The sequence below is a fragment of the Epinephelus fuscoguttatus genome, linkage group LG24 (genome assembly GCF_011397635.1).
Source record: "Epinephelus fuscoguttatus linkage group LG24, E.fuscoguttatus.final_Chr_v1".
Classification (NCBI taxonomy): domain Eukaryota; kingdom Metazoa; phylum Chordata; class Actinopteri; order Perciformes; family Serranidae; genus Epinephelus; species Epinephelus fuscoguttatus.
Genome location: NC_064775.1, coordinates 5,030,230 through 5,047,252, shown reverse-complemented (window position 1 = coordinate 5,047,252; position 17,023 = coordinate 5,030,230). Strand labels below are relative to the sequence as shown.

General features: G+C 42.0%; 1 protein-coding gene across 9 annotated transcripts; it reads left to right on the top strand.

Annotated features, from left to right (window-relative positions):
- Positions 1–3,330: 3,330 nt before the first annotated feature.
- Positions 3,331–15,052, top strand: LOC125885117 (cytochrome P450 20A1). 9 transcript variants are annotated; one of them, XM_049570567.1, is made up of 13 exons: positions 5,179–5,929; positions 9,785–9,834; positions 10,012–10,178; positions 10,282–10,427; positions 10,502–10,669; positions 10,807–10,885; positions 11,374–11,486; positions 11,750–11,804; positions 12,399–12,519; positions 13,540–13,651; positions 13,849–13,913; positions 14,109–14,198; positions 14,378–15,052. In XM_049570567.1, the coding sequence occupies exons 1-13, from the start codon at positions 5,858–5,860 to the stop codon at positions 14,532–14,534; spliced, it is 1,395 nt and encodes a 464-aa protein (XP_049426524.1). In that variant the 5' UTR covers positions 5,179–5,857; the 3' UTR covers positions 14,535–15,052. The 9 variants fall into 9 exon arrangements, with proteins under 9 accessions (XP_049426531.1, XP_049426526.1, XP_049426527.1 ...); XM_049570566.1 differs by lacking the exon at positions 5,179–5,929 and adding an exon at positions 8,969–9,160; XM_049570574.1 differs by lacking the exons at positions 5,179–5,929; positions 9,785–9,834; positions 10,012–10,178; ... (1 more) ...; positions 10,502–10,669; positions 10,807–10,885 and adding exons at positions 3,331–3,407; positions 3,489–3,584; positions 6,906–6,984.
- The last annotated feature ends 1,971 nt before the right edge of the window (positions 15,053–17,023 follow it).

The following is a 17,023-nucleotide window of genomic DNA, read 5'->3' as shown; positions in this document are numbered from 1 at the left end:
TTCATTTCTGTCAATGTACCTTATATAGGAACATGCACTGTTGTGGCCATTTGTTCAATAGGGAAAAAAAGACAAAATTAAGAGCTCCTTCAAAAAATATCAAAACTTAAGAAAATTCAAAATCCACTCACAAAGGGCCAAAAATGCACCAGGTTAGTTAGACTTACTCAGGCAGTCAACGAATTCATTTTCCAGGCCAGTAGCTCCGTTCAGAAGGTTTATTTTCAGCTTTCAACAGCAAACAAACATGTTCAAAAACCATGCTGCCTCTCTGCTTTGTCCTGCTGGTAAAAAAAACATTTCCCCTTCCCAGTGCATATCCTGCCTCTCACACCTGGCTACCTATATCCCCTACTGTCTGGTGCCCCTAGTGTTTACCCACAAAAATGAATGAATAAAAATAAAACAACACAAAACGAAAATAATAAACTAATCAAACTAACGACATAGCTCCTTCACTCCGGCCCCTAATTGTGTGAAACATAGACACAATTACAGAAATAAATTTCAGTGGAGCTATGAATAAACGGATTCTCAGTGGTGTGACTGAATCTTGTCTTCTTTGATGCTTCTGAGAAGAGAGGTCCAGTCAGAGTCAAAGTTCTAGTCTGTTGCCTCCAGTAGCAAACAGACCTTTGTGACAGGCCTTTGCAGTATACTGTGCTTATATATATATATATATATATATATATATATATATATACATATATAATATATGAAAACCAACCTGAAAGTTTTCTGCCACCTCGGATGGATAACGCGCTTCCCTTCCAAACATTAAGAAAAAAGGAGAGAAGCGTGTTGTCAGCTGCTTCTTGGTGCGCAGACCGAACATCACTGGATCAAGGTAGAGGTCCCAGTTATTGGCTTTCTCTTGAACCAGTTTAGCCAGAGCTCTAAACATAAATTATAAAAACACACATTCATATATCTTCAAAAGTATGGAACATTTTTGTTTCACACTTAGACTATGGGTCTAACTTTACCATAACAGACAAGTCAAACTAAACACCAAAATCATAATTAAGAATTAAGCTACAAGTTGAATTTAATCTATTTTAACCTCTGTATGGTTCCATTGAGCCTCTTGACTAAACCGTTTGTTTGAGGATGATATGGAGCGCAGAGACTTCTAGTGATCCCCAAAAGCTGGCATACCTCTGTGCTGATCTGTAAAAAATGGTATGGACTAAATCAATTTAAAACAATATTCTATACAAGTCATTAGTGTAATTTTTTTATCAAATAGAACAGGTAATTACATACACTATTGACAAACTCTTAAGGATCAAACCGTCAACTTCTGTATCTCCAAGCAGCTCTTTAACAGCCTGAGCTATACCTCCTCACACTTCCACTGTGTTTCACAGAGCCTTTCACTCTCTCTTCTGGACAGCTGAGCTATACCTCCTCATGCTTCCACTGTGTTTTACGAAGCCTTTCAGTCTCTCTTCTGGACAGTCACCTTTAAAATTCACAGCGCCTCAACAAGGATCAAATTCAGAACCTCAAGAGTTCCAACTGGCCCTCTAACAGCCTGAGCTACCAGGCCAGAGACACTTTGCTTGTGTTCCTTACAACTTTTAACTTTCTCCTTCAGACATCAGCGTGCAAAACAGAGTGCCTGTTCACCTGAGAATTGAACCCTGACCCTGTGACATTCAAACCGGTCTTCTACCTCCCTGAGCTAACCAGCTGGAGACACTTGAAGCCTCCTCCTTGAGGATTTACTCTTGCTCCTTTAGACATTGCTTTAAAAAAAATTGAGGCCCTGTATAACTAATTAAAAAATAATTCATAGTATATGTAAAAAAAACAAATAACTTGGTACGGTATGTTGAAAAAAAGCAAGTTGCAGATTAAGACCAAAGGCAGGTGACGCGGTATAAATTGCGATTAAGTCCCTGAAGAATTGCAGACGTGGTGGATGGTCAATGCATGGGACTTTCACATTGTAGGTTTAACTTGGCCCTGTTTCTAAGTCAGAGGTGTGGCTTTTCAGTGTGATTCACGAAGCCTTTCAGTCTCTCTTCTGGACAGCTGCCTTTAAAATTAAAATTCAGAGCCTCGATAGGGATCGAATTCAGAACCTCAAGACTTCCAACCAGCCCTCGAACAGCCTGAGCTACGAGGCCAGACATGCTTAAACAGTGTTTACAGACTGTTCGCCTGAGAATTGAACCCTGATCCTCAAACTTTCAGACCTGTTCTCTGTCTCCCTGAGCTAACCAGCTGTCCCATGCCTGAAAGGTGAACGAAGAATACAAAAACTGAGAAAAATTTTGATTTTGATTACATTTAACTTTGACTTTGAAAAATCTGAACTAACCTTTTAACACACCAAAGACACGCAATACCACAAACTAACTAAGCGCTTGAGGCAGTGGTCGAGCAGCAGCTCCCGTTTCTAGCTTGATAAAATTACTGTTTTTGTCAGTGGAGTCTGGCCCTGAAGAGAGCGTAGATTAAGTTTCAGTTCGGTTTAAAATATTTAGGTTTGTTTAGGAACTACTGGATGAATGGGACTTGGATTATATCACGAGTTGTGTGAGAGTTTGTAAACAGATGTTTTGATGTAGTCGAATAAGAATTTACTTAGTTTTTGGATTCTTCGTTCGTTGGATTGTTCTTCACTTATTCGACGTAACACAGGGTGAGTCGTTGATATACAAGCGGTCATTTGGGGTCATTGTGGGGGGATGAAGTCATAGGGGAGCACGTATAACAACAGTTTACTTTTATAACTTAAAATTGGTCTTACTAACACAAAAATAAGACCATTTTTACGACATACTGTTATACGACTTTTTAGACGTAGTATACTTTGACCTTTTTATGGTATGTCTTTCAACATACCCTAAAATTGAATGTCAGCAAGTAATATAGTATGAAAGGTCAAGGAAAAGGTCACAGTACAGTACGACAGCAGTCATAGTCTTTGAGATAGACGCTTGTCATGGTGGAAACGTTCTCTCAGCGTTCTGAGTTTTGGTCCCTAGAATTCGCTGAGCCAAAGTGTGTTGGTTTCTCTGCTTTCCTAGGATTTGCCGACTAAAAGATTTACAGTATTATCGGCCTTATCCTTTAATTAAGATTGAATCAGCATAGGTTAAATAAGAGATTAAATGTGCAATGCTGCATAAAAATGTTGAGCAAATGTAAATGTACTTTTCACCACTGCCCTCAGCTGGTTCGTGACAACGCAGACCTTCGCTGTGAGCTGCCCAAGCTGGAGAAGCGCCTGCGGGCCACGGCCGAGCGAGTCAAAGCCCTGGAGAACGCCCTGAAGGAAGCCAAGGAGAACGCCATGAGGGACCGCAAGCGCTACCAGCAGGATCCAGTGGACCGCATCAAAGAGGCTGTGCGGGCCAAGAACATGGCCAGGAGGGGGTTCTCTGCACAGATCGGTGAGCTGAGAGTCACACTTGGACAGAAGGGGAAATAAAATACATGTTTCTGAAAAACTGTTTTCTTTCTTTGTGCCTCAGCGAAGCCCATCCGACCAGGCCACCACCCGCTGTCATCTCCCATCAGCAGCTCCATCAGAGCCGGAGGCGTCTACACACACAACTAAAACCAACCCTGTGAGTACTCTGAGGTTAAATACAGGACTCTAGGTCCTGCTGCTTCCTGATAATAGTGGCTAAATCATTAAGTTAATATTTTTTTTAATTAAATTCTACATTGTTGTGACAGTATTTTTTATTGCTATAAGAGTTCTTTATTAATTATTAAATATTTGTTTTGTGAGATGTATATGTTTTGTTTAACAAATTGTTAGGACACATGAAGTCGTTCATTGTCTCAGTTTCAATAATCATTTTCGGTAAAATGAATAAATAAAAGGCCTCTATACATTTAGAGAGAGCAATGGTTGCAGAGTTACAAAACATTTATGTACAGTACAGGCCAAAAGTTTGGACACACCTTCTCATTCAATGCGTTTTCTTTATTTTCATGACTATTTACATTGTAGATTCTCACTGAAGGCATCAAAACTATGAATGAACACATGTGGAGTTATGTACTTAACAAAAAAAGGTGAAATAACTGAAAACATGTTTTATATTCTAGTTTCTTCAAAATAGCCACCCTTTGCTCTGATTACTGCTTTGCACACTCTTGGCATTCTCTCCATGAGCTTCAAGAGGTAGTCACCTGAAATGGTTTCCACTTCACAGGTGTGCCTTATCAGGGTTAATTAGTGGAATTTCTTGCTTTATCAATGGGGTTGGGACCATCAGTTGTGTTGTGCAGAAGTCAGGTTAATACACAGCCGACAGCCCTATTGGACAACTGTTAAAATTCATATTATGGCAAGAACCAATCAGCTAACTAAAGAAAAACCAGTGGCCATCATTACTTTAAGAAATGAAGGTCAGTCAGTCCGGAAAATTGCAAAAACTTTAAATGTGTCCCCAAGTGGAGTCGCAAAAACCATCAAGCGCTACAACGAAACTGGCACACATGAGGACCGACCCAGGAAAGGAAGACCAAGAGTCACCTCTGCTTCTGAGGATAAGTTCATCCGAGTCACCAGCCTCAGAAATTGCAAGAGCTGGTGTTTGCGCACACTGTGCGTGGCCCTCTTAAACTTCTGCAGGAGAAATGGCTGGGTGATAACGAGCCACAGAATTTGCTTGATTATGTCAGCAATTTCCGTTTCAAGCTTCACCGCGCCTGTGAATTGGCGAAGCAAAACATGTCTGTTGCTCAAACGAGAATGAAAAGGTGGTTGGATAGAAACGCTAAATGTTGAAGCCCTACCTGGACAGAGATTCTGTCCCGTTGTCTTCTGTTTGTGCAGATGGCAAAAGTGTTTTGGCGCTGTCCAGTGCTGAATGTATTGATGAGGCTCAGGTAGCCGGGGCGCTGTCCAGTGCTGAATGTATTGATGAGGCTCAGGTAGCCGGGGCGCTGTCCAGTGCTGATCTCGAAGAGACACCGGCGCTTTCAGCCGTGTCTGATGTTGATGATGTTGGTCCGTCCAGTGCTGTTGTCCAAGGACGTTTGACAAATTCTGAAATGTTGTCCAAGCTCGATGAGTGTTTTCTGCATCTGACTCAGTCACAGCATGAGAATGTGGTCAGTGTAAGAAAATCTCACATTTCTTTGTTTTCACATGTGCCGACTCGGACTCACGTGCTGCAACATGACATCGATGCGGGGGATTCTCCACCGATAGAGTTGGCCGTGTCTCTTGGCTCTGACCGGTTCTGCACAGATTTTTGGGAAAGTGAATGGGGTCACGACGGCAGATTGTTATCCTTTGCCCCGAGTTGAGGATTGTGTTGATCATGTCGGCAGTGCCAATTATGGGACAAAACTTGAGCTGTTCAAAGGGTGTTGGCAGGTGCCGCTGACTCCTCGGGCAAGGGAGATCTCTGCATTTGTGAGCCCTGACGCTTTCTTACAGTATACGGTTATGCCATTCGGCGTGCGTAACGCACCTGCTACATTTCAGCGTTTGGTAAACACGGTCTTGTCGGGCTTGTCAGGGTGCGAGGCATATTTGGACCATGTGGTGGTTTATTCGAGTTGGTGGGACGATCACATGCAGCAGCTTCAGGCAGTGTTTGGAAGGCTGCGTGATGCCAAGCTCACACTCAATTTGGCAAAGTGTGAGTTTGGTCAAGCTGCAGTGACGTATTTGGGAAAAGTTGTGGGTCGGGGGCAAGTAAAGCCGGGGCAAGTATTTCATCCAGCTCACCCGTCGACTCTCTCTGAGATCACCTAGCAGGAGTCTCGCCCGTTATGTTTCTGTTGACTTGGTGACGGTGTGTGTTCTCAGTTTGGGGAGGAAATCTCCACATATGTCTAAAAGTTTGCAAAACAGTGCAGCTTGAAGCGAGAAGTCATGCTGGACTTTGCCATCTCCGCTGTCACGTTTGTCATCATCTTGGTCGGCGCTGTTCTCTATTTGTATCCGGTAAGTCACTGCAAGTTGGAAGTTAGCTTCAAGTTAGCTAGGTAGTTAGCTGTACGTTACCAGCGTCCGCTCAGAAAGTGCTCATTTAATGTTCCTTCGCTCACTGGCAAGCGGAAACGTCTCAAGTAGCATGATTTAATATCTTAAATGAGTTGTAAGAATAATTTTGTCAATTCGGCGTACATCTAAGACACCAGTCAGTAACTTTATTCACAGAAATACAACTTTTAAGAGCTCGCAGTGGGCGGCGGCGGCGATAACCGTATTCGCTCACTTTGACTTACTGTTAAAGTTAAATATTTGACAGTGGATGCTGTGTAGTTTATAACATGTATGCCGAATTTACCAGAATATCTTAACAAATGATCAGATGCATTCAGGAGGTGTTTTACAATATGCGTTTTTGCCGGTCAGTGAAGAAACGTTAAATTGCCGTATTTTTCAATGGGATTCCATACTACTGACTGAAACAGTAATGTATCGGCTCTAGCTGTAATTGGCAAAAGAATAACCAGCATATAAACTCATCAGAGGAGACAGTAGATGTGGCTGAACACCTGTATAGGAAGTATACTATATTGTATGCCTATAACACATCCCTCTGTGTGCCCACCTGCTGGGTCTGGCCTTGAAGACTGTCACCCAGCTGGCTCTGGGAGAGAGCTTCAAAGACGACGCCAAGGTCCTTTCCTTCCGCAAGAACCACGACGCGGTGAGACACATGCACCTATCCTCAGGGAGAAAGCCTTAGTGTAACCTCTTGCACAAAATGGTTGTGTGTGAAACTCCCAGTAGATTAGCAGTGTCTGAAATACTCAGACCAGCCTGTCTGGCACCAACAACCATGTCACGTTCAAAGTCACGTACACATGCTACCAGCATCTACAGCACTGCCTCCGTTTACAGGTAGCTTCTGTGGCAAGCCGTGTTGAAATGTGTCACTTAATTTTGTTTCTCTCTTCTTCTATCTCTCCAGATCTGGTCAGAAATGGGAAAAGGCTACTTGGACGGCTCCCTGGAGAAGAGCTCCAGCAGGAAGGGACATTATGAGAAGGGTGAGCGTGTGTGTGTGTGTGTGTGTGTGTGTGTGTGTGTGTGTGTGTGTGTGTGTGTGGAAGTATGAGAAGGAGAGCAGCTGATAAAGATGGGCTCTTGTGTTGTCAGAGTCAACATGGCCAAAGGCTCCGTGGCTCTGCTGGAGTTCCTCACACTGGAACCCGTCGCTCTCGCCTCTTTCTGTGAGTCCACGTGACTTATTCGCCATCCAAGTTAGCTTCAACAATGCTTGTCCTCTCAGAGTGTGAGTTGAGAGTGTTTGTTTTCTGCTTTCCTCCAGTGTATTTCTCAGCGCTGGTCCTCTCTCTGAGCCAGCAGATGACCAGCGATCGGATCAACCTGTACGCAGCCTATAACACTACACTATGGTGAGCTCACTGGAATCGTTTTGTTTCTTTCTTCCAATGAAGCCTGGGTACGACACTCTTTCTTCTTCAGGCCGCCGGGGTCAGAGCAGCAGATTCTCCACCCGTGGGTGACCGTCAACCTGGTGGTGGCTCTGCTGGTGGGGCTGGCTTGGATCTTCATCGCCACTCGACCGGATGTAGACAAAACTGCTGGTGAGGGAGAATAGTCTGTGTCGCTGCAAACCCACCTCAAACAGGAGAGAAAAAAGATTTTATTATCTTGTCTTTCTTCCTCAATATCTGGAGGCCATGGACGTGGAGCCTCCCAAGCTGGAGGACAGATCAGAAATGACCGCCTGAGAACATCTGCTCCGACACACACTGTACAGCTCTGTTGTCATTTTGCACGTTTTCTTGCACTGTATTTTTGCAGTGAACTCTGAATGTGTTGTAGATTATTTTTATATTTTTGAAATGTAAATGTTCTCGTCTCTTTTTAAATATTGATCCAAAAAAAAAAAAAACAACAGTGCCTCTTTATTTCATTTAGTTGTTTATTTATCATATGCACTGACAAAACTCACAGCGAGAGGGTTCCTGGTTCAAACCCAGCGTGAGTTATTATATGCATAATTGCAACATGTATATGTACATCATAATTACATACATAATATATATGTGCATGCTGGAAAAATTATATATATATATATACACACACATACATAACCTATATATAAAAAATTATTATAACTTAAATATAATTATTTAAATTCTAAATTTGTTTTAAAATATAAATATGATATATATTGATATATTATAACATAATAATATAATGTATGATATATAATTAATATAAATACATTTTTATCAATGAATTAAATGAAATATATATTATAAATATAGTATACATAAATATATAATATATTCAATGTAAATGTAAATATATTCTAACTTAAATATAATTATTTAAATTCTAAATTTGTTTTAAAATATAATAATATATATTGATATAATGTATTATAATAATATAATTTATGATATATAATTAATATAAATGTATTTCTATAAATTAATGAAATATATATTTTAATAAATATAGTATACATAAATATGTAATATATTCATTATGAATGTAAATATATTCTAACTTAAATATAATTGTTTAAATTCTAAATTTGTTTTAAAATATAATAATACATATTGATATAATGTATTATAATGTATGAAATATAATTAATATAAATTTATTTTAATAAATTAATTAAATAAAATATATATTATCATAAATATAAATATTTAAATTCTAAATTTGTTTTAAAATATAAATGTAATAATATATTGATATATTGTAATGGATTATAATAATATATTGTATGATATATAATTAAATTTATTTTATAAATTAATTAAATGAAATATATATAATCATAAATACAGTATACATAAATATATAATATATTCAATATAAATGTAAATATATTCTAATTTTTATATAATACATATGTAAAATTAATAATATATTAGAAATATAAAATAATAGTGTTTATTTATTTAATCGAGCTCACCCATCGACTCTCTGAGATCAACTAGTTTGCTCTACCTGCCATCCAGACCGTGTAGTCGAGCACAGAGCGGGAGTCTCGCCCGTTAAGTTTTTGTTGACGTGGTAACGGTGTGTGTTCTCAGTTTGCGGAGGAAATCTCCACATATTCATGTCTAAAAGTTTGCAAAACAGCGCAGCTTGAAGCGAGAAGTCATGCTGGACTTTGCCATCTTCGCTGTCACGTTTGTCATCATCTTAGTCGGCGCTGTTCTCTATTTGTATCCGGTAAGTCACTGCAAGTTGGGAGTTAGCTTCAAGTTAGCTAGCTAGTTAGCTGTACGTTACCAGCGTCCGCTCAGAAAGTGCTCATTTAATGTTCCTTTGCTCACTGGCAAGCGGAAACGTCTCAAGTAGCATAATTTAATATCTTAAATGAGTTGCAAGAATAATTTTGTCAATTCGGCGTACATCTAAGACACCAGTCAGTAACTTTATTCACAGAAATACAACTTTTAAGAGCTCGCAGTGGGCGGCAACGACAACCGTATTCGCTCACTTTGACTTACTATTAAAGTTAAATATTTTACAGTGGAAGCTGTGTAGTTTATAACATGTATGCCGAATTTACCAGAATATCTTAATAAATGATCAGATACATTCAGGAGGTGTTTTACAATGTGCGTATTAACCGGTCAGTGAAGAAACGTTAAATTGCCGTATTTTTCAATGAGATTCCACACTACTGACTGAAACAGTAATGTATCGGCTCTAGCTGTAATTGGGAAAAGAATAACCAGCATATAAACTCATCGGAGGAGACAATAGATGTGGCTGAACACCTGTATAGGAAGTACACTATATTGTATGCCTATGTTATATACATAAATCTAATTTATAACGTGTGTTCAGTCTTCCAGAAGGGCCTCTGGTATCCCAGGTCTCAATCCCACAGATGAAAAGTAAGTTGACATCTTTAGCTCTTCTTGCAGCTGCTGTCAGCTTTCATTTAGTAACAGGATGTTGTAAAGTTCATAAACAATAAGTGAATAACAAAGAAAGACTATCTAAAGACAGTGGACATGTACAGGGCAGTGTGCAACAAATGTACATCACTGGTTGTTCACACACTCTGTCAGGGATGGGAACCTGCAGGACATTGTGAACAGAGGCAGTCTGCACGAGTTCCTCGTCACTCTGCATCAGGAGTTTGGGTCTGTGGCGTCGTTCTGGTTCGGCGGTCGGCCAGTGGTCAGCCTGGGCTCCGTGCACCAGCTTCAGCAGCACATCAACCCCAACCACACGAGTACGATCACCATTTATTCCCATGCTGTTTGGATTTGTCTTGTGTAGTGTGTGTGTGTGTGTATAGTAAATAAAGATATGCTTTTTCTGCCTTTTTGTCTCAGCTGACTCCTTTGAGACGATGCTGAAGTCGTTGCTGGGATACCAGTCTGGAATGGGGGGCGGAGCCGCTGAGACTGTATTAAGGAAAAAGGTGTATGAGAATGCCATCAACAACACACTGAAAAACAACTTCCCTCTTGTGCTCAAGGTTTGTATCAAAAGGACGTATTTACCACTGCAAAGCACTCAGACATATTTCTAAATATACCTTCCTTTGCGTAGCTGGTGGAGGAGCTGGTGGGAAAGTGGAAGTCATTCCCAGACTCTCAACACATCCCTCTGTGTGCCCACCTGCTGGGTCTGGCCTTGAAGACTGTCACCCAGCTGGCTCTGGGAGAGAGCTTCAAAGACGACGCCAAGGTCCTTTCCTTCCGCAAGAACCACGACGCGGTGAGACACATCCACCTATCCTCAGGGAGAAAGCCTTAGTGTAACCTCTTGCACAGAATGGTTGTGTGTGAAAATCCCAGTAGATTAGCTTAGCTAGATTAGATTAATTCTGTTTCTCTCTTCTTCTGTCTCTCCAGATCTGGTCAGAAATCGGAAAAGGCTACTTGGACGGCTCCCTGGAGAAGAGCTCCAGCAGGAAGGGACATTATGAGAAGGGTGAGCGTGGTTTGCATCGTGGGTTTTCTCAGCTTTAACAGAGGTGGCGTCTGGCGCACCTGCTGTGTGTTGACATGTGGGAGCAGCGTCGGGTTTCTTCCGTCGTTGTGCTGCGAAGGAACAGGAGGGAAAGTTTGCAGAGGCTCAGACACGATATGTGTGTGTGTGTGTGTGTGTGTGTGTGTGTGTGTGGAGCAGCTTGACAGACAGCTTGAAACAGAGTCTCAGAGCAGATAAAGACTGCCTATAACCAACCTTAATCAGTGAACAGCCACTATTTTAGGGAGGTTTATTGATTTACCTGTCAAGAAGCATTTGCGACTGGGCCTTGGTGCTTGCTGGAGTTAATTTTGGATGCTGTCTGAAGAGCTGGATGGATGAAATGTAGTCTTTTTAACTCGTAACCCCAGTGTGAGTGTCAGGCAGCCAGAAATGTGAAGACGTAACATGACAGCGTCTTTGTGTTTCTTTTTTTCCCGGGTGTTCAGCTCTGTCAGAGATGGAGTCGGTGCTGCTGTCAGTGGCGAAGGAGAGGAAAGCCCAGAGGAAGCAGACGACATTTGTGGACGCTCTGCTTCAGTCCAGCCTCACAGAACGACAGGTGAATACTGATGAAGTCGCCAGTGCTAGTTTAAAACCCCAAACGCAACTGAAAGATCGTCATGGTTCCTTAAAAGATTGCTGAAATGATTTTTATACCGTGACTTGAAGCGTTATGTTTTGGGGATGACTGCTTGCCCATTAACACCATATCTCAGGAGTCTGGACAGACGTGGACGCAAACTGCAACGTGATTGGTTGGCATACAACTGCAGGCGCTTACTCAAGCGTCTGTGTATTTATTTATTTGTTTGTTTATTTCAGATCATGGAGGAATGCATGGTTTTCACTCAGGCTGGATGCGTCATCACTGCTAACTGTAAGTGACAACCATCAACGCAGTCACAGTCTAATTGATTAAGATTCAGGGCTGCAATTAACTGTCACCTTCAGTGTCAAACTACCTGCAGAATATCACATCGTTCTCAGCTTATGGTTAAAAACAGGGGAGGTTTTCCTGACTAGTAATGAGGACAAGAAGAACAGCTGAGAATTTATATGTATGACGTGTACATAGAGTATATTAAAGAAGTAGACGTAGCCTCAAGGGGCAAAAAAGTGAGGCCAATTGCAGTGCCTTAAACCTGCATTCTTTCTTACGGCCAGCAGGGGGCGATTCCACTTTTTGCAAAGAGAAGTGTCCCAGCTTTGTACTTCATTTCTGACCTCAGTAAACTTCTTCTTGTTGCGTTTATGGTCCTGATTAATAGTTTCAAGCCAAAATGCCGAACTCAAGGCTTCCAAATAGTAGTCCACAAGTCAATGGATGATGTCATGGTTTCTGTGTCCCATGTGTGTACATCATGTCAAGATGCAACAGTCAGCATGTCCATTAATGGCAACTTAAGTGCGTGAGAACAAGAAATCAGACCCCAAAATGTCCCTAGTGTTTAAATGTAAAATGTTTCGGCAGTGTGTATCTGGGCACTTCACTTCCTGTCCACCTCAGAGGAACTTCAGAACAAACTGTACCAGGAGCTGGATGAGGTTCTGGGTTCAGACCCAGTGACCTTGGACAAAATCCCTCAGCTCAGGTAAGATCTTTGGACCTGGCTTTGTGTCTCATCCATGACATGTAAAATCTGAGTTTACTAGTCGATACCCACTGAGTACAGCATACCATACCATGACTTAGTCATACCAAAACATTGGTCCACAGGGGGAGCCACAGCGATCGGTCGCATTTTAGCCATTTTAAGCATTTTTCTGTTGTTATAGCGCCACCCAGTTGCCAATTTGAGTTAAATTTCTCCAGTCACCTTGAGGCGTCCTGTTCTGCATATCTACCAAGTTTAGTAAAAATCCATATGGCGGTTAGGCCTAGATAAGAAATGAGCTCTCTAGCGCCCCCATTTTGTTTGATGGGGTCAATAATGGAGGGGTCCCCTCAGATTATGTGTGGTCATATGCCTACAAAGTTGCGTGGTGATGGGTGAAACCCTTGAGATGTTATACACCTTTATGTGATGAGCCACGCCCTCCGCAATATTCATTGCCTTATAGAAGCTCAGTTTTAGGAAGTTTTCCAACTTTTGCCAAGAGGGAACTTTAGATATTGGTCCCTAGATTATGTTCACCCAGTTTCATGCAGATCGCTCAAACTTCCTAGGAAGAGATCCATTTGAAGTGTTTTTCAAAAAATTCAAAATGGCGGAAAATCTATATAAGCGGAAGTTATGGGTTCTTGAGGCAAATGTGTTCCTCATGAGGAGAGGCATCTCTGTGCAAAGTTTCATGTCTCTACCACATACGGGGCATGAGATATGCCCATTCAAAGTTTGACATTTCAATGGGTTGCTATAGCGCCCCCCTTTGGCCAATTGATGTAATATTGCTTCATTCACATCCTCCCATGACCCTCTACCACTGTGCCAAATTTCACATGGATTGACCAAGTCAGTGAGGAGAAAAACGTGGAACACACACACACACACACAGAGTTTTCGTCATTACATAGTAAGATTACGATGCTTCGCCTTTCACATTTCTGCCCATCCAGGCACGGTTGGTGTGTTGGTTAACCTTGATCTGATCACATTTCTGTCCCCGGACAGATACTGCCAGCAGGTCCTCAACGAGACAGTGAGGACCGCCAAGCTGACCCCCGTCGCGGCTCGGCTTCAGGGGGTGGAGGGCAAAGTCGATCAACATGTCATCCCCAAAGAGGTATCTGGTTTCCTGCTGTCTGTGTCTCTCTGTCTGGTTATTTCTCTTCTGCTCATCAAGGAATTATCACATCTAGACAGTCAGACAGGTTTATTGGAGAGAGGCGTTGAGAATATTGGGAACAATAATAATGTAGATGATAGATAAATTGTAAGAAAAGAAATGTTGATCATAGTTTTGTTTTTGCCTCATTTCAGACTTTGGTCATTTACGCTTTGGGAGTGGTCCTGCAAGACTCTGACGCCTGGAGCATCCCATACAGGTTCACTTTGCATTCACTGTTCACGTGTTCACCAATAATATCCAGTCTGGGCTGCAAGGGTTGCCTATAAGGAAGGCCTTGATATCAATTATAAATCTGGATATGTGCAAATATCGCAATGCTGACATTATCAAGTAGGTGGTGGAAGAAATGAAGGAGGGAGGCTGAGCTCACGCAGCGTTCTTCATCCCTCAGGTTTGACCCGGATCGATTTGAGGAGGAATCAGTCAGGAAGACCTTCTGTCTGCTCGGATTCTCAGGGAATCAAACGTGTCCAGAGCTCAGGTACAGAACACTAAAACTTCCAGATTAGCTTGGAGATTTTATCGACTCTTCAAGCTTTCTCAGAGCTGTAGAAAGATTTTAATTTGACTTTGAATGTTGTGTTTTGGGGCAAGAGTTGGACCAGCTCACACGCTCCAGTGAAGTGTTTCACAATGGATTATATTCGGTCTCTCTGGCAGGTTCGCCTACACTGTCGCTACTGTCCTGCTCAGCACGCTGGTGCGGCAGCTGAAGCTCCACCAGATAAAGGGACAGGTCATGGAGGTCCGATCAGAGCTGGTGTCCACACCCAAAGACGAAACCTGGATCACCGTCAGCGGAAGAAGCCAGAACTAGTCCTGTTTCTGAGAAGTACTTAACGTCTTGATGAAAGCAATTACCAGCAAAGTATTTCTTGAATGTTCAGGGTCCTGTCTGCAGGAGAAACATCATTTCTCACGTTAACTCCTGCCTTTATGGTCATTGGCACTTCTTGGAATTAAACTCATAATTTGCATCATTCTTGAGGCTTTTTCCAAAATTGGTAGAATTTTTACGTTCAGTTTTCCTTGCACCGTAACAGTTTTCTAGCTGGTGCTTTTCCTGTCCCAACAATCTGAGGCCTTAAGCACATTATTACCTTGTCAGATTTGCACTTGTTGAAATCTGCTGAAGGCAGAAAACTCAGTGGTTTAGTTCTCTAACATAGAGAAAAAAACAACTAGTGCTGCTAGAGCTTTTCCTATCATTCCTAGCACAGCTGCCTTGGGTCAGAATCCCCCAAAACACGGGGCTTGTTTGTCTGTTGATAGGGCCCACGTGGCATTTCATTCCTTTTTAAACACGACTTACATATGATTAAATATGTATGAGGATTTTTGGGTGTTTGTGTCATTCTTTTTATTTTATTTGCCCTGACAAGTAAGTTTCCCACGTCGAATAATTTAATTTGTATCTGTGCAGAATGGGAGTGTCACTCGTTATAAATCCGGTTTCAGTCTGCATATGGAAATTTTTAACCGAATTAATGATAACAGACGCTCTTTATCAGCTAATATGTGCTTCTGAAGGGCCCTTGGGCAAGACTGTTTCCTCACATGATCCAGGCCTGCTGCTGTGTAGCTGAGCCTGTGGAGGAATGAGACAGGGCCGTTGCCATGGAGTCAACACTGGGGGAGGCTAAGGGCCCGTCCCAATACCCCCCTTAGGCCTACCCCGAGATTCGCGCGTTCCCGCGAAGGGTAGGGGTGTCCCAATTCCTTTTTGTGTGCAGGGTTAGGGGGCATAACGAGGGGTAGTGGGTATTAAACTAGCCCTTCGGAGCGAGGGATTTCAGATGCTGACTTGCCAGCGAGGGGTAGACGTCGCCATGGCTACCACCGAGCAAGAGACGGGGAAAAAGGTTCATACATGTACGTATAATTTCGCAAATAAACATGGAACTTTTGTAAAAACGTTTTCGAATAACTATTTGTGTAGAGAACGGTTTAACAATTTTTTTATTGCTATTCACGATGTCTAGATTGGAGGTGACAGAAAGCTAGCCAGCTACCTATCAGGTTGCTTGTTAGCTAGCTAGCTAGCTTGCACTATCTGGCGTCTGTCATCTGTCCTGTTCTGAAAAATTGTTGGATTTTTCACATTACGATAACACGCCAGCTAGTATAACTATGCTGCCTCGTAATGTTAGCTGGTTAGCTAGCTAGCTCGCTAGCAGAAGTCCCCTGTCGTACATATCATTTTGTCGGCTGTCGTTCATCAGACGAAGCATGATGAATACAGCAAACGCAAACGGTAGGATGAACTCAACTGGAGACTCCATTGTAGATGCCGGTTGGAAATGTAGACGGCTCGCATGTATGCGTGAATGTAACCGACACGGTGACGTAGTGAGTGGTGTCCCAATTCCTAGGGAAAGATTTCAACCCCTACCCCTCGTTGCTTCATTTCGAGGGCCAAGGGGTAGTGGGCAAGGGGGGGTATGGGGATTGGGCCCAAATCTGATGGGGGGTATTGGAACACCCCCATCCCAAGAAAAAAGCTACTACCCTCTCCATAAATTAAATATGAAGTACAACATTAATGACTGACACCATCACACATAAATATAGCTTCAGAAATTACTCATGATTTATGAGAGGTGAAGAGGTGGTGCCAAACCAGGTAGGCACTTTATGTTTTTATGCACTGGGGAGGGAGTTATGCGTTTCGACTTTGTGTAGGGAAGGGACATTCAACTTTAGATTTTTTGGATTTATTTTAGATGCCCTCAGAACCCTAAAACCCAAGACATGTTTCTTGAACACATTATAAATGGACCTCCCGTTGTATTTACATGGTCCTGTTTGAATAGATCTGAAATACGTACCATAATAACCACAGCATTTTTTTTTTTTTAGCAGAGAGCAGAAAACAAAACCAACTGTCTCCCCTGTCATGACCTCATGTTACCTTTCCTTATTTGCCATGCAAACATGGTATTGTGCCATGCTTACCCCGGTACTTCCCCTTTATGGCCACAGGAGGTCACTGTTTGCATAATCCTGTATGTATATCGAGCTAAAATAAAAACCATAATTTTGTTGCAGAAAGCCAAGGCTTATCTTATCCCTGTCATGATGTCACTTTATGTCAACATATGTGCTCTGCAAACACAGTATTTTGCTGTAATTACACCATGATTTCCCTGTAATGCCTGTGGGAGAGCATTGTTTGCATAATCCTGTATACATCAATCTAAACTAAAAACCATAATAGCTGTAATTTATTGCAGCAGAAAGTTAAGGTTTCTGTCTTCCATGTTGTCACGTTGGACACTGGGAATGACATCACTGCATAATGATATG